At 41.0% G+C, this 23,836-nt stretch overlaps 1 protein-coding gene across 1 annotated transcript in view; it reads left to right on the top strand.

Annotated features, from left to right (window-relative positions):
* NCKAP5 (NCK associated protein 5) overlaps window positions 1–23,836 on the top strand; it is an 894,518-nt gene that overhangs the window by 796,176 nt on the left and 74,506 nt on the right. Inside the window, exon 15 of the mRNA XM_080799084.1 lies at window positions 2,554–2,629. Coding sequence (XP_080655210.1) covers window positions 2,554–2,629 — 76 coding nt within the window. The remainder of the gene's footprint in view (window positions 1–2,553; window positions 2,630–23,836) is intronic.

The raw sequence follows: 23,836 nt of genomic DNA, 5'->3' as shown, positions 1-23,836 counted from the left end.
GAAGGTCTGGGAAGGAGGACTGTAACAATATGGCAAACTCTGAAAAATTTAATTTTGGCAATAAATAGGGGCCAGAAATGCCCACTCTAAAACCAAAATCCTCTGTGACCTTGAAGAGATCACTAACACTGTATGAGCCTCCTATCCTTTATCTGCAAGATGAGAATCTGATTTTAACTATTGGATATTTTAGTTTAGAGTCTCACAGACTGATAGAGAGGTTGATTCCCCGATAAGCCAGCAGGTAAGCAGGGGATACCTTCAAGTTTAAAATAGATCAGTGTCGGGCACCTGGGTGGCTCAGTGGGTTAGGCCTCTGCCTTCGGCTCAGGTCATGATCTCAGGGTCCTGGGATCAAGTCCCACATCAGGCTCCCTGCTTTGTGGGGGGCCTGCTTCCTCCTCTCTCTCTCTCTCTCTCTGCCTGCCTCTCTGCCTACTTGTGATCTCTGTCAAATAAATAAATAAAATCTTAAAAAAAAAATAGATCAGTGTAGAAGAACCTAAAGGAAATACTGTTTTACGTAACAGGTAAGAGAAAACATGAGACATGTTTTCATAAGTGTTGGTATGGGCTGAGAGTATAGAGATTTCCTTGATGTCTCTCTAAATGAGGATGGAAGTTTCATGTTGGGTTCATAATGGAAATGTAGGTAGTTTGGGATCCCTTTGTCGGTGGGTCTTTTGACAGCCTTGTCACAAACAGGTCACTGAGCTACGCAAACTTTGGAAGACAATTAAGTAGCATGTTAGCCTTGCTCATGCTCACAGTGCTTTTCTACTCTTCTATCCATACATGTCCACTACCAAAGTGTCCACAGACTTGATGAAGTCTCCCCCAACCCTTACCCCATTCCCCAACTTTCTTCCCCTGGACGTGCTAAAAAACAGGGAAGTGCCTGCAGAGCAGAGAGCTGATGGGGGAAAGAAGTGATGAATGTGGCCTCTGGATATTCAATCCTTGGTCTCTCCTTATGGGGTTCAGGAAGCCTTCTCCATACTGTCTTCAGTCTGCCACCTTCTGGCTCTCAGCACATCCAGAACAAGCACCAATTATGTTCTGATATTGGAACCGAAGTTATAAAATATAAATAATTGGTCTTATTCCATTAGATATGAAAAATAGGTAAAAAGTCAAAATGTGAATCTAGCTCAAGGTCAGTATGCAACCGTATGAATTTCTATATTGCAAGTATGAAATAAGAGTTTCTTGGCATTCAGCTCAAGCTCCTGAGCAAATCCACTGATAGCCTCTAATGTATGTGCCTAAGCAGAACCCCACTGCATTCAGTGCACAGTTCACATCATTATCACTGGCTTCCCAGGTGACCGATGGGAATGTACTTTAAGAGAGTGTTTTAGGGTCATTCTGCCAACAACCACAAGCTGTTTTGAAATTGAGGCCAAGTCCACTGGCATAGTCAAAGGAAAATTTGAGAAAAACAAAGTGCCCACAAATGAACACAAATCTGCAGTCAGTTTTGCTGAGTTTGAATCCTGGTTCCACCACCTTGGCAATTACTTATCTGTTTCTTCAGGAGGAGGAGGCGAACAGTAGCATCTAGGCCGTTCTGGGGATTTTGAGATCACAGGCGTGAAAATTGTAATTGTGTAATACTGAGTAATCCGTAGTATTTCAGAGTTTGCCTTTTAAATAATGGTTCGTCCTGGTCGCATTGTTGCTACCACTGCCACTAGATTGAGAAGGAAGGGACATGAGTTTTAATCCCAGCACTTCCACTTACAAGATGTTGAAGGAAGCTTGCTGGATCTCAGAATTCTCATTCATAAAATACTGTGACTTATTCAGGTCTCTCTAGAGTTCTGCCGAGTGCTAACCCATTCAGCATCTGGATATTTCAGCTGAAATAGAAGGGGAATGTTTTTGACCTAAAAAATTGATATAAATGTGTCACTGCTCTAGTTCACTAAGTGTACATCATAGTCACCTTATGTTTCATCATAGAAAGAACAAAAAAATCATTTTCTTAGAGAGTTACATTCCAGGAAAGGGTCAGGAAATCTAAGTATATTTCTTTCTTCTTATTAAAATCACTTGTGGTAGAAGTCACTGTCTCTGGAGGAATTATATTTCCTTTGACTTTAATTTTCCCTAACAGCTCTGTATTATTGACTTTATTAAGTCTTAAAAGCCAAAGCTGTATCTTTAAGATCTTATGGAGAATTAGGTGCCCTGTAAATCCTCATTTCCAGGTCTGGGGTTATGTTTCTGAAAATATACTCTTGCTCTAGTAATTAAAATTTGTGATACAGCCAAGTGATAGAGTAGGGAAAAGTAGAATGAAGAAAATATCTATGTGTGTATATATACATCTGTGTGTGTGTATACACAGATGGACACACACACACACATTCACATATTAAGTATGTACAGGTATATGTGTTTACACGTATGTGTGTGTATGTATATGTGTGTGTATACACACCCACTCACACATACCCACATTTGTTACAGAATGAACCATCATTCTGATTGTGAACAGTCTATTTCATATAACAAATAAGAACTTACAGTATTTTCTTGTTGCTGCAGATAAAAGAAGCAAGTGTGAGCCTGCAGGAGAATGAAGATACCGTTGCAGAGTCCACGTTTCAGAGCCACATCATAGGTAAACATTTACATCTTGGTACATCTTTATGGGTGATACTTTCTGAACGTGACCTTCTTTCAGACACAGTGTGTTCCTATAGAGTGTGTCTCACGCCTAGCCTCTATGAGGACTGGTTTTAACTTCTTTTTTTTTAAATATTTATTTATTTGTGAGAGAGAGAGCACAGGGGGAGGGAGGGAGAGGGAGAGAGAGAGAATCTCAGGCAGACACCATGCCCAGTGTGGAGCCCTGTGTGGGGCTCTAGCTCACGGCCCTGCGGTCACGGCCTGAGCCAAAACCAAGAGTCAGACACTGAACCTACTGTACCACCCATGTGCCCTGAGGACTGGGTCTTAACTTCTCACACATGGTTATTTTTATCTTCTCAAACATTAGAAGCTACCATAAAGTAAGTAGTTCAAAACCAGACCCGTCAAGAAAACACCGGTGTTTTCAAAGCAACATGCTGCAAATCGACGAGAAGCAAGTCCTCATGGACATGAAAGGAGAATAACATTGAGTATAAATAACTTCTCTGGGGACAGCAGTCAACTTCGAGTCCATCCAGTGTCTATAAGCATTTACCTAACTACCATTGGTTAGAAATGAGGGACGGTAGCTTTCTTAAATTGAACTTCTTTTTTAATAGAGTGTGTTTTACACACAGAACCTCACAACTTACTTTCTTCATCATTTCTGGGAGAACCCTGAGTGTGAGTAGTCCTGTTTCTGGAATAAGTTTGATTTGTCAACTCCTTCTTGAAATTGTGCATCAGCCTAGATTGAAGGGACTCAGCTTCCCAACACAGAATGACTTGCTGACTCGTTGCTGACCTGTTTTCAGCAGCCAGGAGGCAGCTGGTGACAGAGTAGTTGTCTGTGACTGTGATCCTTGTCAGGTGACAGAAGAGGTGATACCTTCAGCTGTTCTGGGCCACCGTGGATGGTTGCAGAATTTGTTTTTCCTCAGGCTCTAGGAATTGCTGTGCGTGGAAGCATGCTTATTATTTAGTATTACACAAGACACCGAGGCATGATGAAGTAATTTCTACCAATCACGTTAGGGTATAGCAGTTAATAGTGAATTCCACATTCGAGGTCATGACAGCCCCCTTCTCCCCCAGATTTCTGGTTTCTGCTATGGTGAGTGGCCACCGCTTCTATCCCTTCAGCTGCCAGCTCTGAGCCCCTCACCACTCTTGGAGCCCTGTTGGGACACTCTGGGCCTGGATTTCTTGAATACACAGAAGTCTTCTGCAAACTCTAATTTACAGTTTATCTCAAAGAGTTATTGTACCCCCTGAACCTTAACGAGACTGGCACACCATTATTATTCTTTTCACTTGTAGCTGAGGATACAAAAATCTTAACACACAGCTGAATGAGTATAGTCTGAACAAGATTATTATTCCAAAAAGACATCCTTTATTATAGTCGTCAATGTAAAATGCTTAAATTGGTATCAGTTGTGTGTCATTAGCTGATAGGCAAGTTAAATACGGTTTAAAAACCTTCAAACATGACACTGTGTAAAGCCCCGCTGAATCATCATTTTTCCATAATGAGGTGTTCCTGGGCCTATGAAATAACATATATAAAGTTAGAGACTGTGCGTTTTTCAAAAGAACTACAGTAATCTATCCTTTAATAGGCTTCCAGTTTTTTTTAGATTTGCATTGTGTGATATGATAGCTAGTAGACATAGGTGGCTATTTCAGGTTCAGTATCAATTAAGTAAAACTATATAATTAAGAATTCAGTCCTCCATTTGCACTAGCCACGTTTCAAGTACTCAGTGGCCACATATTCATGGTAGTCTGTATGAACATTTCCATCATCACACAAAGTTCCCTTGGAAAGTGCTGCTTTCGGTCACTCTCAGGGAAGTAAATTTGGACCATGTTTCTGACAGCGGGCTGACTTAGTCTGCACACAATGTAGATTTATCTCCTCAAACTTGGAGAGAACTATATGATAAGCTGCTGTTGGCTACAAGTGAAACAACAACAACAAAACTGACCAGGCATTTTACGTAAGTAATGAAGTCATTTAATCATCTTACACAATTAAAAATCTGGAGGAAGGTAAATATGAAAGAAGGCTAGTAGCTCAACGATGTCATCAAAAGCCCTGGCTTTATGTCCTCATCTCTGTTGTCTTTGGTTGCAAATTGATTCCCAGCACTCTGGGCATTCCATTTACATTCAAGGCACGAAGTATAAGGAAGAATAAGAGCTCCTTCAGAATCCACCCCATAGACTCCATCTTTCATGGCACTGATGAGAACAAGATCATGAAACCAATCCTAGCTGCAAAGGAGGCTGGGGAAGTTCGTATGTTGCTTCTATGTATTGCATGAGATAGCAGGGAGAACGTGGTTGAGAATATTCCCTAGGTTAACCAGTCAATAAGATCACCACAGCCAACCTTCTAAAACTTCATCCACTTCTTTTTTTTTTATTTTTTAAGATTTATTTATTTATTTATTTGACCCAGAGACAGAGACAGAGATCACAAGTAAGCAGAGAGGCAGGCAGAAGGAGAGGGGGAAGCAGGCTCCCCTGCTGAGCAGAGAGCCGGACACGGGGCTCAATCGCAGGACCCTGAGATCATGACCTGAGACAAAGGCAGAGGCTTAACCCACTGAGCCACCCAGGAGTCCCAAAATTCATCCATTTCCAGACTGAATGAGGCTCAATAGATCAAGTGGTTATTTCTTTTTATTCCAGAAGAACGGCTGAGAATATATTTTTAGCACCCTGATAAACCAATATTCTTCATTTTGTCTAAACAAAGTGTTGTCACATAGCCTCACAATATTATATAAGCATAGAATGTTTTTCCACTCACAGTAACTGAGCAAATCTAAATATATTATGCTTCTAACCAAATATCAGCTAATGTCTGTCACAAAAAAGAATAATCAGAAAATTTGTGAACCTGAATGTTTGCATTTCTGTGGTTAAGGATAATCACGTTGGTTTAATCAAAGTGTTATGAGTTGATTACAAGACAAGATATTGTTAAATAACCCTGCTCTATATTGAAATTCAAGATTCATGAATTAAGTAAAATAATACAACTAAATTTTTTCTTTAAATCGTCCTAATAAATGTCATACTTCCATGTTAATAAGCAGCAAGAAAATGACTAGCCTAGCCTAATAGAAATCTTAACACAAATGATCACAAACCCCATATTTCTAATTGTTCTTTCCTGCTATTTAACTGTAATAGGTTCACCCTACATATTATATTAATTATCTAATAGGATTAAATGATCAGTGGGAATTAATTCAAATAACACTTTCTTATTAAAAACACCAGCCAGTGAGAACATCAAAAATAATTGTCTAAGCAGAGGCAGGGGATCCAGAAATTCCTATAAAGAGGAGAAAATGTCTTTTGAAGAGTTTGAGGAAGAAGCCAAGCAGAACTGAATGATATCCAAGAAAATAAGGATTCATGGTCGATGCTAGGAAAGTGGAGGATGCATGTTATTTGCTCCAAATTTTAGAGGCACAAACAACAAGCTGTCCAATAGCCCAAAGGGCAGATACCCCAGTGCTCCATAGGGTCATGAAATCTGTTTACTCTCCCCTGTTGGCTGGGTGCCTTCTTAGTCTCTTCCAAGGGAACCCTTCTGGCTCTTCTCACCGAGGGAGAGGATGACAAAGGGCATGGTCTGGCCCCGAATCTGGCTTTCTTTGGGGGATCTCTGCAGAGTTGCCTTGGTACTCTCCTACCCACCTTGGGAATTACCTCAAAGGGATCTTTCTGGGGTCCAGCCAGCAACTAATACATTATGCAGGAAGATAATAGGTGCTCAATAAGGACCCCCCTGTGACTTAATTATTAGGCCGTACACCAGTTTATTCCCATTGTCCCATTTCATTTTCTTATTCCCTGTTCTCTCTAGACTCTAGCTAGCTAATCTGGTAAACTGAGTCATGTCCACGTTGGTGGAGCAGTAGATTAAGCAGGTGATTTTTCAGGTCACATATTTTCATTATAACAAAGACTCAAGAAAAGTTTTACCTCTAGTTAAGAGGAGCTCTTGAAACTTTTTTTATTCAAGTTTCAGGCACTCGCATCAATGGTTTGAGCAAATTATAGGGTGAGGAAGAAAGGACAGAATCAACCTGACTTCAGACACTGAATAACACAAGAAGCAGTGCCAGGGAGGAAAGTCATTTTGTCATATAAAAGTGCTTTTGAGAGATAGCCTGCCTGAAAGCGAAGAAGTGGGACAGCACTATGTTGAGTCAAATAGAGGAGATTCACAGAACCACGTACAATCTCCATTTCACATCAGCGTAATTCATAGACCTTATTCTCCTAACCATTTCACACCCAACCATAAAGCATTGAATCTACGTAGCATTGTGCCCAGTCTGGAGTTTGATAGAGGCAGGAAGGATAAAAGAGTCACATGCCGCATAGTTACTATTGTCACAGAATCTGTAGATCAGATTCCAGTGAAGGTCAACGAAGGCAGCAGCTTCTTCACCCAACAGAGGAGAGAAGTCCTAGCCGGATGTCAAAATGTCTCCAACTGTGGTTCTTAGGATGGAAAGAGAAGGTCTCACAGACTCTTGATTCAAGAACCTCAGTTACATGGAGACTAAGAACCAGGACCTGGATGTTTATCTCATCCACATGGAAAAAGCTCTGAAACCTCCTTTTTTGTATTGATATAAATGACCTAATACCATATGGTCAACAATTGTAATCCATACATAGACTCTACAGTTCAAATTACCCAGACCACAGTTATTTTAAATCCAAGACAGGATTTCCATAGTTATTAGTACCACTAGTGTCAAGTTCAGATCCAAGTGAATGAAACCCCAGAGTATGGTGGTTTAAGTAAGAACAGAAATTTCTTACTGCCACACAGGACAGTGCAGAGGAAGGTGATCCAGGCTGATAGTCTCTTCCTATCTTGTCCCTCTGGTTCATATGTTTTTCATGCCCAACGTTACTTCATTTGTTCAAGATGGCTATTGAAAAACCATCCATTTCCTAACCAGCAGGAAGAAGTGATAAGGAAAGATGTAGTTCAGCCTTTATAAACACTTACCAGCAGTTGACCTATCCCTTCTGCCGTTGGTCAGTACTTAGTACATTGGATGGGAAACATGCCAGGCAGGAGGCCGTATGACCAGGAAAAAATACAAAAACAAAAAGAAAACCTCCATGAGGTTCTCTGGAAGAAAGGGAGAATGGCTTTTAGAGAACATGTACCAATGTTAACCAGCAGCCCACCCTTTACCAAGGCTACCTCCTTGGTACAACAAACACACACAAACTTTCACCACCATTTAAGAAAACCACAAAAAATAAATTAGAATCATTTTTGGAAAAGATATAATTAATTCTAATGATTGATGCCTAGTTTTTGTCTTGCATGACCTAAATGACCACTTCCTATTAGCATATTTTACCTTGAATTACTTTTTGAGAAAATGTACCAAACTTGGATTAGTTTGCCACCACCATATTTATGAGTAATGTATACTTGGTCACCACAAAGTATGTAGAGGTCAAATAAATCTTCTGTGTAATATAATGCATCTAGAATTTTCCTTTCTCTAGAATGACAATCAATTTTCCTTTGTCTAGAATGAAATACCAGGGCTTCTGCTACTGTAGCTGTCAATCAATTAAAGTTCTTGATAATTATCTGTCTTACTTCAAGAATATTATCAATATCTGACACTGAAAAAATTTGAAAAAATTTAGAAATTTAATGTATATGGAATGACATTCATATTGAAAATAAAATTAAAACATATCTTAGAAGCTTGATCAGACTTTTATAGCTTTTTTACTAGAAGGCTATTTAAGCAAAATGTTGTATTTTGAATAGTGTACCGACGTGCTTAGGCTTAATTGAAGGAAGGGTGAGCTATTGATGAAAACAAAATTATGTTCTGTTGACTACTAACAGACTGGCACTGAATGGAAAACTACTTAGATAATAAGGCCTATGGATAAAGAATAGGATGCAGTAGTTTACATCATTTGGATTTCATATTAATACTTCCTGGGATGATGGTATTTCTGCATTTCCAAACATAGAAAATGACATCTAAGAGGTACTATAAAGTAACAGCCTCGGAAAGGAAACCTCACCTGACTACATGGAGTTCTCCCATTTTTTAACTGCAAGTGACAAACTTCAAAGGGGAAGCTTTGCATCTGGCAGCCTGAAATACAAATCTGTCACAAAATAGATCCATGGAAATAGGACCTTGTGGTTTCTTCTGACCAAGGACTAAAGTAGTAATATTCATTTTCATCCACTGACTATCCATTCTGTGCTAAACCTTGTGCTTGGGACATCACATGTCATCCATGTCATCCTCCTCATTTGTTTGTTTGTTCATTCCTTTGTGGCTGGTTCTCTGTTCTTGTCATCTGTTGACTTTCTCCTTATATGTACTTTCCTCTAACTACCAGAGATAGTCACTAGATACGTCTTTGGTAGAGACTTCTGTCTGTGAGCATACTAAAGCCTTGTCTATGACTCCCTTCCTCTGTTTTTGTTTCTTTTTTTGTTTTCCCTCGAGATAGAGAGTTGTAGACTTGGAAAGATGAAGGTATGGCTTTTTTTTCCTCCTATAAAGTATTTGCTCCTATAGTTTGCACCAGGGAGCTGAGTTCTACTTGGGTCAATAAGCCTTTATTGCGTATCTTCTACAAGCCACAGCCTGGGTTGAATGCTGGAGATAGGGGATGAATAAGACATAGTACGTGTACTCCGTGAACTGCAGTCTAGTAGGGAGACAGAAAAGCAAACAGATGATTCTGATGCAATGTGATCACAGATAAGATTGAAACACATTCTGCATACATCTGAGGGTATGGAATAGGCGTGGAGTCCAGCTTTGGTAAAGCCAGAAGTGTTGGTTTTCGTTTGCAAGGAAAAGACAAGAGTGAGAGAATAAGATATGGAAGTTAAAGAGAATTTTCCATTTATACCAGTGGTTCCCAAACTTTGCTACACATCAGAAATCCCTGGGAGGTCCTTAAATATGCTGATGCTTAGGTCACACCACGTAAAAATCACACGCTCTAGGGATAGGAGCCATCTTTTTAAAGATCCCCAGGTGAGTCTGGTGGGCAGTAAAGTTTGGGAATGACTATCCCAAGTGTTAGGATTTTATCAGCAAAGGGGATGGGAGATGTCTTTCAGCTGAAGGCAAGAGCATAAGCAAAGACCTGGAGATAGGAATGTGGCATACTTCAACAGAGAGGAGTCAGTGGAAGACCAGCTTGGCTGGAGTAGAGAGTAATTTTTGAGGATAAGGTACAGATAGAGTTGGTTTTGTGGAGACCATGAAAGCCAGGCTTAGATGTTTGAACTTTAGCCTACAGAACAATACACAGACTGTGGAGATTTTTAAGGGAAGGCTAACATGATAAAAAGTGGCTATCTAATCGCTATGATGCTCATGTTCCAACTTTTCAAATCAAGACACATTTTTATTTTCTCTCATTTTTCCTTGGACCAATCAAATGCAGTATAGTCAAATGTGCCATATTGTTTCCTCCTGTGTGGTGCCATGATGAATAGAATCATGTATTTATGTGAAAGGGTGGATATCCAGGAAAACTTAAGGATTTCCAAAGGGCTCTCTGCCCCAAAAGATCTCTCCTGGTAGCCTGTTAGGGTGTATCTGAATTTTCTACTTATTAATTACTTATATATTTCCTACTTATTATTTACTTTAGGTAAAGGTCCTTAAGTTACTCGTCATGCTTCACCTGGTCTCCGGAAAGGGTAGTCATTCAGTATCACTGACTGATAGCAACAGTGTGTTTCGCAGCTTGGTGCCAGCAAGATCCTAAAGGGATGAGTCATCAAGCTGGTACATTCTCCTTCCAGGGAACTGGAAAGCATAAGAAGGAATGGCTTGACATTTAAGAAAGGCAAGGGTGGTATTCCTCAAATGGGGAAGCTCAGCTGCTAAGGACAGAGGCAGACATGAAGCCCTAGGGGCTGGCATGAATTAACCCAGGTACTAGTAGGGGACATGGCCCGCTGAATAGGCAGTGATCGACACATTAAATAATTTTTTGCCTTTTTTCCCCACATTGTTTTGAAGGCCTATTGCTCTATAACACAAAGTTGGAGAATCTGAAATAGCTGTTCAGTGACTTCTTTTTGTACAGTTCCCTCGATTTCTCAGAAGGCAGTTAATTCACTTAAAGTAAACCTAAGGATGTGTGTGTAACTTATGGCATGGTGAGGAATAGGTAGGGGTCAAAACAAAGTCAAAGAACAGAGTGCCTCAGCCGCAGAAAGCTGCCCAATGTGACAGAAAATTCTGAAAGAAATAAGATGATGGCATATATTACCTTAATATCTACTGCCTATTGAAAGCTTTCTTAATGCTGGGCCCTAGCCAGAATGTTTTATGTATGTTGCTTTGTTTTATCCTCAAAGCAACCCCCCTCAACTTACTTACTAAGGTCATCCTTTGCAGTAGAGAAATGGATGTTCTGAAAAGTTACATACTTTGCTCAGCACCATGACTGCTATGGAGTGGAGCCAGCATCCAAACCCAGCGTAGTCCATAGCTGTGAAGTAAATAAACCCTTGAGAATGCTAGATGATGGCCAGGTATCTTTTGGGTCACCTTGCAGCCACCACAATTCAAGAATCCTTTTAGCAGATTGCTTGGTCAGGGGTTGCAAACTCAAATAATCCCCTGGGTCAAAGACCGAGACAGGCCCAGACCTGACATACGCAAGCATATATTACATGAGTGATAGGGGTTTTGAGGAACGGAGAGAATATGACCCACCTCAGGGGAGTAGCTCCTTGTCAATTCCAGTTGTCACTGTAGAAGACTGGCCCTATGTGACCAAGTCTTTCCATTTTTCACCAGAAGCCAAAAAGTATAGATTTTTTATGTGACATGTGATACATTTTAAAATGTGGGCTCAATTGTAAAAAGCAAGTCTTCAGAGACGTTCCTTTATCTGGCAATACTTCAAATTAGAATTTCAAAGTCCTTTCCCAGAACTTCACATCTAAAAGTATAAAATATAATATAAAAATACACGTATTTTTCTTAAATGTGTGGTTGATCTGCCTACAAGGAATGTGTCAGAGGCATGGACAGCAAGAGAGCTTGAATCCTCGGTCGGGTGGAGGAGAGGTGGCAGGGGCACAGAGTGCTATAACCAGCATTTGCCCATGGGGTATGTACTAGTCTCTGACGACTTAGGACTAGGGTGACTAGCTGTCCTCGTTTGCCTGGACTTTCTTGGTGTTAGCACTGAAAGTCTCTCCGACCTGGATGACCCAGGACAGTGTCACCCTCCCTGGAGCCTGGTGTTAAGGAGCTAAACTTTTGACACAATGAAAGCGTAATAGGGCCTCAGCAGGGTGAGATGTTAGCTCAAAACACAACCTTCCCCACCAGCATCAAGCTGGATTCCCAAGAGCAGTGCCAACAAACCCAGAGGAAGACTTCAAGCATAATCTCCTAACTCAGTCTCAACACAGTCTTAACTCTAGCTGAAGGGGGCGGGGGTGGAGAAAATAAAAAGAAAAAAGTCTCCTCTGAAAATTCTAAATCCTTGGCTCACACTCCTTTGGTTCAAGGCACTAATTCAGTCTCTGTATCCCTTAAACCCCCAAGCTTGAATTTTTTTTTTCTTAAATGTTCTGAATTGTGCTTTTAAGTACTACAGAGAAGAAACTGGAAGAGGGAACAGTTGAAACATGAATGGCAGAATATTAATATCTTTTGAGCTGGCAATCCCACTGTTTGAGAATATTTGAAATGTATCATAATGGAAAGTTTTTAAAAATACAGACTCATGTTGATAGTGCTTGCAGGAATACAACAGAACCCAGCTCAATCCTCTCTTGATGCAACCACTCTGAATTTCACACAGATAAAGTTCCAAGGAAGATGAACTCACAATAGAAAATCACTAAAAAGAGGAAACAACGACTTCATTAGCAAGTGGCAGGAAAAAAAAGAAGACAAGCTATAGAATAAGTCCACAAAGACTTCAGAATTGGGAATTATTCAGTAGAGAATATAAAACAAAAATATTTGATGTATTTAAAGTAAGCACAAGAGGAAATGAACGTTAACAAAGGAACAAACAAATGAACAGTCTGGTATCAAAAAAGAATACAATAGAACTGCAAAAGATTAAAAGCTGTTAGTATTGATTACCACTGATGAGAACATTATTCAGACAGAGTTGAACAATTACAGAAAATCTGTCACAGAGAATCAAGGGGGCGGATAAATGAAAGAGAGGGTGAAATAATTAAGTAAGAGGTGATAAAATCCACATGTAACTAATTGTATCTCCTGAGAAAAGGAATGGAATGAATAGGGTAAACATAGTATTAAAAGAATTAGTGACTAAGAATTTGCAGAATTAAAGAAAGTTACCAATCTTTAGTTTCAGGAAGCCAAATTAATTACAGGCAAGATAAATAAAAGGAAATCTACACATTAAGATAGTAATTTTATTTCCTTTGGATATATACCCAGAGGTGGGATTGCTAGATTACAGGATACCTCTATTTGGAAATAAAACCACTATCTCAAAGAGATATCTGCACATCATATTCATTGCTGCATTCTTTCCAATAGCTAAGATACAGAAATAATCTAAGTGCCTATCAATAGATGAGCAGATAAAGAAAAATTGTGGCATGTATAAGTGTGTATATTTGTGTGTGTTGCATATATACACACATATATATTGCCTTTTAGTATTCCTTTTTATTTGTATACTTTATCACACTGTTGTTTATTTTGTACATTATACAAATAGAATCAAATTTTATGTATTCTGTTGCATTTGGCATTTGGCATTTTTAACTAACATGATTTCTGCGATGAACCTATAATGGTACATGCTGCTGCTGTTGATTAATTTTCACTGCTGTATAGTATTCCATAGCATAAATGTATCAAAATTTATCCTTTCCACTTTTGAAGAACATTTGGGTTGGTTTCCGTTTTTTGCTGTTGCGACAATGTTGCTATGGCCACTGTGGCATATACTCCCTGATGTACTTGCCAAGAGTTTTTGAAGGGCCATGTCTTTTAAACTTTTTTAACTAATATCCACAGTAATAAAAGTTTACATCATAAACCAGTACAATTCTGGAGATGTGGCTAGACATAAATATAATCAACATGTCATTTTTTTTCTATGAAAACAAAAATAATGTAGAAAGTTGATGAGTAACATGAAATTCAACAACAGTGTGGTTATCCTATGGCGAGGTACTAGGGGGTGAAGGATATGACCAAAGAGGAGCACAAGAGTGGTTTAAAAACACTGTATATGTTATTAAGGTGGGTCATGGGTGTTTATTTAAATAAATTTATTTGTTGTACACACTCCTGTATTTATAATATGTTTTACAATTTTTTTAAAAAAAGATAAAAATTAAAGTACTATCCAAAGCAAAACACAAATATACTTTGGCAAGTGTATCTGTGGGCTGAATGGGCCATCCTGTTTATCCTTCTGATCTATGCCATACATCCCTCACCCGCCCCATACCCACCTACCATCTGGCTAGCCCATTGGCATCTCCAGATGAGAGACTGGCCAGGAGGAGAAGGAGAGGGCAAGAAGGGAAACAGCCCTGACCATCCATATAGTTACCCATCATCAATTCTGAAACACACCAGGTGTCAGAGGAGTACGTTAGAAACAGAGACTGTGGGCAACTCCGAAAGTTTTATCTTTTTTCTCCTCCGTATTACCACAGTTAATCCTGAGTTGACCACACATTATGAATTGGCTCAACTGTCTGTGCCTTAAGTGTTGTTAAAGCCAGTGGTTCTAAACTATTCCCATGAAGGGAATGAAAAACTAGTGACTGGGAAGTAACAGTGATTTGAGAGGAAGGAAGAAGGAGGAAGAGAGGGAGGGAAGAAGGAAGGAAGGAAGGAAGGAAGGAAGGAAGGAAGGAAGGAAGGAAGGAAGGAAAAGGGAGAGGGAGAAAGAGAAGGAAAAGAAGGCAGGGAGGAAGAAGGAAGGGAGGGAGGGAGGGAGGGAGGAGGGAGGAAGGGGAAAAGAAGAAACTTGCCAGGAAGGAGCTTGTAGATTTTCAAAAGCTTGGAAGGCACCGTCCCTCCTGTAAGACTTCAATTGTATATACCTAATGAAAAACCACCTCAATTAAGGTTATCCGCCCACTCACTCTGCTGGGAATCCCAGTGATACATTCGTTAAGTCTGGCACATTGGACAAATACCTTAGCGCTACAGAGGTATAGAGTGCTAGAATGATAGATCAGGCGAGGGCTGTGGTGCACTGTAGAGACAAAAATTGAGCTGTGTGTTGAAATATGCAACTAAGGAAGAAACGTAATCTTGGGAACAGGGTGCTCTTGACTTCAATCAATCCATACTCAAGAGACATCCTAGAGAAGAGAACAGGATGTAGAGAAAGGAAAGCATCTCAGTGAATCCGTTACAACATGGAGCCTTTTGGAGCTCTTTTTAATGAGTCATACATGTGCAAGTAGGGCTTAACTGTTTGAGAGAGAAGCCTTCATTTGTGAAAATGGTAGAGCCTGAGAAAGTAACTTATCAACGTCCGTGTTAATTTCTTTCATCAGCCCATTGACAGAATTTGAGAAGAGTCATTTAGCAATCATCTTATCAGTGGTCCAGTACCTCTCTACTCACTTTGCACAGGATCAGATAAAAGGATGATGTTTGCTTTATCTTCGGTTTGCCACCCTGGCACAGCTAAAAGCTTTTCGGGAAGGGAGAAGAACAAACTGAGAGGTTACCAGGTTATGAAACATTGTCACAGCCGAGCCAGCAGCACTGAATCAATTTCCAATATGTTTCTTCTGTAGCTAAAACCTATACCCTGGAGATGTTATTGTTTGATTATAAAAGCGGGAGGAATTTGAAGAGAGACTTTCATGCCTCCTTGATAAACAGTCTCTGTCTGTAACTCGATTGTGTCAACTCCCAAATGGAGGGGAAATATGCTTTAAGGTGACTTTCTGCCCATTTGAAACTCAGCCCTGTGTTCTGCCTTCGGAACCCATTTGGAAGGAATCCTGTGTGTATAAGAACGCATTCGGAGTGGGCATCGGCTGTCCTGCTTCTGCAGGAGTGGATTACATTTCCAAGGGTGTTACCTCTCCTCGTCATCAACCCAGTCATCGGAATGTTTCTCTGATGTCAAAAGTATTTGTGTATAATTCGGCTTCATGACAGATCTCTTTCCTATGTAACTCCTAACTTAAACATATAAAAGCACTTCTCAGACACTGGGTAACAATTAACTCCGATTTTAAAAGAAGAAAAGTGGCAAGGAGGAGGCAGTCCTGAGGAATGAGTGGAATCAGAGTCCAAAGCCCAGTTTGGGATGTTATGACTTAGTACAAAATGCTGCATCTCTCTGTTTCCTCAATCATCAGATGAAGGATTTATTTTAGACGTTCTCTAATGTTTTGGGGGTTTTTTGTTGTTGTTCCTGGCCCAACTTTTAGTACTCTTTGAGGGAGTGGATATATCCCTGAATTTCAAGATGCCTGTCCATGACGAGATCCCACGTCTCATGAATCTAAAAAGATGGGGTTTCAGTTATGGGATCCAAGTAAACTTGAAATTGGCAAAATGAATTCAGTGATTTCTGGGCCAGTCTTCAGCATCATCATCTGTAACAATAGCATCACCACCATGCATATACCTAAAGTTTTGCGTTATTTTAGCGTGCTTCCATGGATCCCCTCTGCAATCTCCCAGCCAGGGGTTTGCAGTCACATAGACCTATGCTCCAGATTCCATGGTTCCGCTTTGCCACCTAACAGATGCTGTGATCTTGAGTGAGCTCCAGAATCTCTCTAAGCCTCTGTTCCCTCATCTGCCAAGTGGGGATAACAGAAAGACATACCATGGAGTGTTGTTATGAGCATGAAATTAGTGTTTTTGCAGATGGTGCTTGACAGCTATGCCAGGGACTATCAAGAACTCACTTGTTGGTCTTCACTGTTAATGTAGTTATTATTAAGATGGGTGTGGTTAAATTATAGGTAGCTTTGGATATCATCTTTTTTTTTTAAGTTGTACTCATGGCTATGATTTATTACAGTGAAGAATACAAAGCAAAACCAGCAAAGAGAAATATCACATGGGGCAGCATCAGGAGGTAATGAGGCACCGGCTTCCAAGGGTCCTCTTCCAGTGGAGTCACACAGAACGTGCTAGATTTCCCCAGCAGCAAGTTATGATAACCCATGTGAAATGTTACCTACCTAAGAAGCTCATTAGAGACTCAGAGAGCCCAGTGTTTTATTGGGGGCTGGTCACACAGGCACCATCTTGCCTAGCACATATTAAAATCCCATATTCCCCCAAGGAAAGCATGTGTTCAGCTAAAACCACATTGATTGTATGAAAAATTTAGATACAGTCAGCCACTCATATCAGTTAGGGTGGTGGTAACCCTCTTGAAATCCTGGGAGGGTGCTAATGAAGGGTCAGCCTTGCAATCAAGCCTTGCCAAAGGTAAGCCTTGGCAGACTTGCTATGATAAATCTTTTCTTCACATTGGCTTTTGTCCAAAACATCTTTACAGCCAAATTATTACCAGTAGGACTCCATACAGCAGTATGAGACTAAATTGACTTCAACAATTCAGAGGTTCTCAGTTAAGTTGAAGCTGACCTGAATGCCTCCATCCAGGGCTGAGATAGTGTCATTGATAAATAATTGGGGCCTTTGTGTCTTTGATAGTGTCATTCTCATGGACAGGACACTCTTGGACACATAAAGACTTTACAATCATTAAGGTACTCCAGACAGGACAAATATTAGATGTATGTGTTAATGGGCCCGCAGTATGGCTGCCCACCATGGAGCTTCTAACCCTCTGATTCCCAATCTAGTTAAAAATAATTCAGGTCAGTCCTTTGTTTTCGAGACACTGCATTCAGCTCCAAACAGCATTACTTGTCTATGGCATCAGCATCATCATCAATGTCATGAGTGTAGACGACATTCATAAGTGTCCTGTGTGGAAAATACAGGAGCTGGGCCACCTTCGCTGTCTTGTGATTGATGCTGTCAGGTGTGATCATAGTCCCAGCAGTCAGCTTGAATTCAAGGTCCTCACAGCAGCTTGGAAGAGTAGCATGGGGAGTTTTCATTCAGGAAAGAGGAAAAGCTTCTGGAAAAAAAAAAAAAAAAAAAGATAATTACTTCCCTTCCCACCTCACACCCTCATCTCCCCCAGGCACTGTTGTCTTACCCCATTGGTACAAAATCAGTGTGTTCCAGTTAGTAATCAAAACTTTACCTCTTTTTTTCATCCATAAATTCTTACTGAGATTTTTTGGTCTAAACTGATTGTATGTAAGAGGGACAAAAAAATTTTCACTAAAAAATGTTTTTATATAACTTGATGAGAAAGATACATCATGTTCAGAAACTGATCAGGACAAACTCTTGAATTTTAAAACATTTTCAGAATGGATTGATATAATCTCTATCTCCCTTTGTCCTGATTATTTATCCAGTAAGCAGCCTAAAAACCCTAGCCTTTCTGGGGACAGCTGCATTTAACCGTCACACTGCACTAAAGTTTGTGAACCAAGAGAAAGGTGAGAGAAGTAGTCAAGATGTCTGCCCATTGTTGCAAAACAAGTAATCTCAGTATCCTCTTTCTGAACAATGAGGAAAGTGAATCAGAGCGAGGTTTTCTATTTATAATTCACTGCAAGGTGGTGACAGGATTCATACTGAAAACTAACAAGACTTAAGGATGATTGGATTTGGTCGTAGAAGTTCCCGGATGTACAGCTCCACATGGAGAGAAAGGCCTAAGATGGCTTTCTGTTTCTCCAGCCAGTTCTCCGGTGTTGTACCCCCCACATGCTGCCCACAGACGTAACCCACAACCACCAGTCACGTGCGGTGTCCCACCTGAGCCCTCTTCCTCTCCCTGCGTTCTCATCCACTGGTTTTTACATTTGATAAATTCCGGTGTGTCAGAAAGAACTAATGGGAAAACCTAGAGCTTCTTCACTGGGAGGGGTGAGGCAGTTTCATTTTCTGGTACTCAAACCTCAAGGCAGAGCCATAAACCAAGTTTTGTCAGTTACTAATGATTTATGAGGCACTGACTCCATTCCAGACACGGTGCTGGACAGACAGAGACGCTGCATGGCTCTGGATTTGGTGAGCTCAGCCGACTTACTCAGAACCAGAACCCTTATTCACGTCTCTTTCTTAAAACTTCAGTTGAAGATTGAATCCTCCAATATGTTCCTCATAGGTCAATTTCCCTGACCCTTTCTTAAGAAATTAGGTTGGACATTACCAAAAGAAACTTGATGGCTATAGATAATCCTGTCATTGTAAATAATCAGGAATTTATATGCCTTAGCATTTCCTAAATTATGTGAGCTTATTCTTCTTGACATGCTGGCAAAGACAAATAATTTTTTTAAAAAACAGATGGCGTGCAGAACCGCTGTTTAAATGCCAGCTCTGTTGCTAGTTATTGACCTACTTCTACAGGGAGATATTTGCATGCTGGATTCACCTGGGCACTTGGTCTGTGAGGCAGAGGAGTCCGGAAGCTTTGGGGGGGTGTATTATTTCCTTATAAAACCTCCCCAGGTATTACAATATGGAGTAGTAATGACTGCTTATATAATCATTACACTATTTTTAGTAAGTTTTAAGCACATGTGAATTGTTTTATTTTTAAAAACTAGTAAGATGGATTTTGTTAATTCTTTATAGTGTTTTTCAGCATTCCAATGATAGTTGCAACCATTTAGTTTGGGGGTCTCCCAGGAGGAGGTCCTGTGGGAAGGGTTTAAGGACCAGTCGGTTATCAGGAAGTTTAGGAACAGCTAATAGGAGAAGTCCAATAGAAGTGGTAGACCAGCCTATGAAAAGTGGGTCCTCATGCCAGCTACCACCAGGGCTGGCCACAGAATTCTCATAGCCCAGTGCAAAATAAAATGCAGGGCCTCTTGTCTAAAAGTTATTAAGCATTTCAAGATGGTGACCGAAGGGCCCAAGTCACACTACACAGGTCACACACACACATGCTGGTTACCTGGTTACCACTGTGGGTGACAGAAGTTTAACCTCAGAAAAACTCTAGGGTGAAGCACCCAAGTCTCAGAGTTTCCCCACTTGAGGAGTGAGGGAGCTGGATATTCATCACCACTTCCCATCACTGATGAGTCAAGGGCTGGTTCTGGGGCTGTTACCTTGAGGCAAAGAGATGCAGCTACTGGCAGATTGGAAGTTCAGGGGGGCACACTCAAATAGTAAGTCTCCAGAAGGTGGATGGGCCAGCAACTGCCAACATGCTGGGCAGATACCAGGGAATCTCCTGATACCCCCACGCCAGGACCAGGGGTCTTGAAAAGTGAGCTACCTTGTTGAAGGAGCAGCTATTGAAGATCCCCCTTTAAAAGTAATATCCCCTAAATCTTTTGCTTTCTACCTGCTTTTTAATTTTTATTTTTTAATTATTATTTTTATTAGGTTATGTCAGTCACCATACAGAACATCATTAGTTTTTGATGTAGTGTTCCAAGATTCATTGTTTGCGTATAACACCCAGTACTCCATGCAATCCGTGCCCCCCTTTCGACCTGCTTTTTAGCCATCTCTTTAATCACCAAGATAACCATCATTTTTTACATACGAAAGCTCCACTATACTCCCTTTAAAAGGGGATGGGATTTGCAATCCTGCATTCTTAAAATCCAGACACATTCATTTTCCAAATATTATGATGCGAAACAAGCTATTTCTTCCCCCATGTGCCTCATTTACATCACCTGAGAAGAGGTCTTAGAATTATTCTCTGTTTCCATAAGGCTTGAGAAGTCTACATCAGTAAAATGTTGGGAAAGCAGTTTTAAAACAATGATTTCTTTCCTAAATAAAAAGTGATGTCTCTCAAAGCTTCAGGGTGGGGTATGGGGGTATTAGCAGAATAGCTTCCATTAAGCTCATCTTAAATAGGCCATATTGCAGGTGTTTATTTGCACCTTAGAAATTTTTTATTTGCACAATTGTTTTATTTACACAAATTGTTTATTTGCACGATTAGAAAATGCCCCCTCTCCCCCACAAACACATATTTTGGCTTTTTAATTGTTATGGTGTACCACAAACAACAGCTCCTGAATAACTATGATGGTTAATTTTGTATGTCAACTTCACTGGGCCACAGGGTGCCCAGAGATTTGATCAAACATATTCTCGATGTTTCTGCGAGGATGTTTTGAATAAGATTAACATGTAAATTGGCAGGTTGAGTAAAGCAGATTGCCCTTCTAAATGCAGTGGGCTTCATCCACCAAAGGCCCAAACGGGGGGGGGGGGGGGGGAAGACTGGCCCCACTGAAAGTAAGAGAAAATTCTCCTTCTAGCCTGACTGCCTTGAAGCTGGGATGTCAGTTTTTCCCTGCCTTCAGACTAGAAATGACTGAAATAATAACTCTTCCTGGGTGGCAGGCCTGCTGATCTCTGCACTGGAACCACACTGACAGCTGTCCTGGTTCTTGGGCCTTAGGACTTAGAGTGGAACTAAACCATTAGCTCTCCTGGGTCTCCAGCTTGTCTACTCTCCCTGCAGATCTTGGGACTAGCCAGCATCCACAACTGCATGAGCCAATTCCTTACAACATACACACACACACACTCAACGCACACTACTGTTCTGTTTCTCTATAGAAACCTAATACAATTACATGTAATTAGATTTTAACAGGATGATTAGAGTATCAGCTACTTAGAGGAAGTTGAACAGTTGTCATCTGTGCAGATGACTACAGATTTCAGTTCCCTTCACCCCAAGCCAAGGAAAAATGAACAGGTGAACTTAGCCTATAAACAGGGTAGGAGCTGGGGAGACTGCAGATGCCAGGAGTCAGATATCAGAGAGCCTACATCATGACCATTTATGTAAAACAGTAGAGCAGGTGGCCTAATGTCCCCCAGTTACTGAAGGGCTCGCAGTCTACTTTCACAGGAGCAAATAAAGCTAGACATTTTTACTTCCACTGAATCTGGAATCAAAACTCATTCGGATGTCTGTAAGATGTGAGCTTCCCCATGGAGGTATAAGCCCTTGGCAGAGGAGGTCCCCTCACCCTAACAGGAGCAAAGATGCAAGAGGCCTGTGCACGAGCAAAGGGCCCAAGGCCCCTGGAAATCTGCATGCGTGTACATGCTCTATCCATTCATTATACAGTAATAGAGCCCTGTTAGAGAGATTTTGTGCTTTAGAGCAAAGGTCCTCTAAGGACAAAAGTGAGGATTTCAGGTGATCATGAGATGCTTCTCCTGGAACCAGTGGGAGTTGCTTTCCATGTAAATAATTGTGCTGACTCACCAGAGTCGTGGATGACAATTAGTCCACTGTGCAATTCACACATTGCTCTGCTCTGCAAGAAGACGGGGCTGCCAGGGAACAGGGTTAAATGGCCTTTGTCCCCTGGAACCAACATGTCAGGGTTCCACACTGGATGGGGTGCTGTGCTGAATTTGTGCTAGGTCTTCACTTACAACCGGAACTTGTATAGAGCGTCGTAATGAAACTGCCAGAGAGAAGGGCAGTTCCTGTGCATGGAGTAAGAAATTCCTCGTTCACCGACCTCTGGATGAGACAGCGACATCTTGCAGTCACATACACGTACCGCTTCTGCTTCCTTAATTGCTCAGGGATCCTTGAATGCAGTCAGATTTTGCATCAAGCTTGTGAACTCTGCCAGGCTGAGTGAACTGTCCTGGGGTGATGGAGGTCGAGGAGTGGGATCAGACACAGGCTGTGGGACACGTGCCTTGCTTCGCAATAAGCCATACCCCACTAATGAGTCTGTATTTACAAGGATGATAAACTCCATGTGTAGGGTGACATTCTGCAGGCATATAGAATAGAAGCTGTGAGGGATTCTCCAGAAACAAATGGGGTGAGCTGTGTCATTCAGAGTAAAGCCTCTCTTTCCTCTGCACACTTAAGTGGATTTAGCTGTCAAAAACCTTTGACGCTCTACCACATTCTACTCTGCCACAGTCCTCAAGATCCCACAGAAAGATCCACTCAACTGCTACCTTATTCTCCTCTACCCCTGACCCTTTCCTAGTCTACTAGGGAGAGGGAGGGCCTGGGTATCACTAAGTGTTCTGTCACTTGCTTGAGCTTGCCAGAGACATTTCCAGCCTTTATCTCCTGAAGTTCTTTCAGCTGTCTTTGTCTTCCTCCGTAACCCCTTCAATAACACTGTTGTAGCTTTTCTTTCTGCTCCTCCAGAAACTCTGTTTACAAACAAAATCTCCAAGCTTAGCTCCAGATGTCCCAGTATGACCTCCAACATCATGATTCTGCTCAGCCTCCTCATCTCGTCTTCCTCACCATGGCCGCTTCCCCGTTAGGATGTTTTCCTTGTGCTCTAACTTGGCTCCTTATTTTAAAGGCCTTCCCCCCTTACTCCCAATTCCTCAAATTGAGAAAAACGAGTCTTCCTTGATGCCTCTTTCGTCTCTTTCCTCTGGGCTTGTGGGAAGAGAGACATGTGGTCTAAAGAATCAATAGCACATTCAATATGACCCAACGTGCAATGATAACATATGTCTGTTGGAAGGCCATGTTATGACAGTTGCCCTAGATGGTGCCAATATATATTCTTGATAACATCTTTTGAATTTTTATATATTGGCCTTGGGTCAAAATGATTGCATCTTCTCATCAGATTTTCTGTCAAGTCTTGTTTACTTTTCCTGAACACCAAAGAAAGGCCAAAAATATGTAAGATTCGGACTTAAAATCCAGAATCAGAGGTGCCAACCTAAATCTTGAGCTTTCATATCTTTCATACCGTTTTCCTAACTTTTCTGGAATCCAAATAATGTAGTGTAAGCAGCACTGAACCCAGAAGCAGTACACCTAATTTTCCATTATAGTTTTGCCCTTATTAATTAAGCAGATCGTTGCCTGGGTTTCCCTGTCTGTAAATTGGATATACTGGCTGCTGCCTTCCCCAACTCAGCACATGATTGTCAGGAAAATTGAAGGATCACATTCATGGCATCACATCCTAGATGTAAGACGGGCCCGAGGTACAAGGGATTCCTTTTACCAGCATCTGCAGCTCTGCTAGGTACTAATGCCACAAGCCACAATCATCCACCAGCCAGTTCTCTTTCTCCATTTTGGTTGGAAG

This window comes from Martes martes (genome assembly GCF_963455335.1).
Source record: "Martes martes genome assembly, chromosome: 3".
Classification (NCBI taxonomy): domain Eukaryota; kingdom Metazoa; phylum Chordata; class Mammalia; order Carnivora; family Mustelidae; genus Martes; species Martes martes.
The sequence above is the reverse complement of the archived record's forward strand: the minus strand, read 5'-3'. Positions and strand labels throughout refer to the sequence as shown.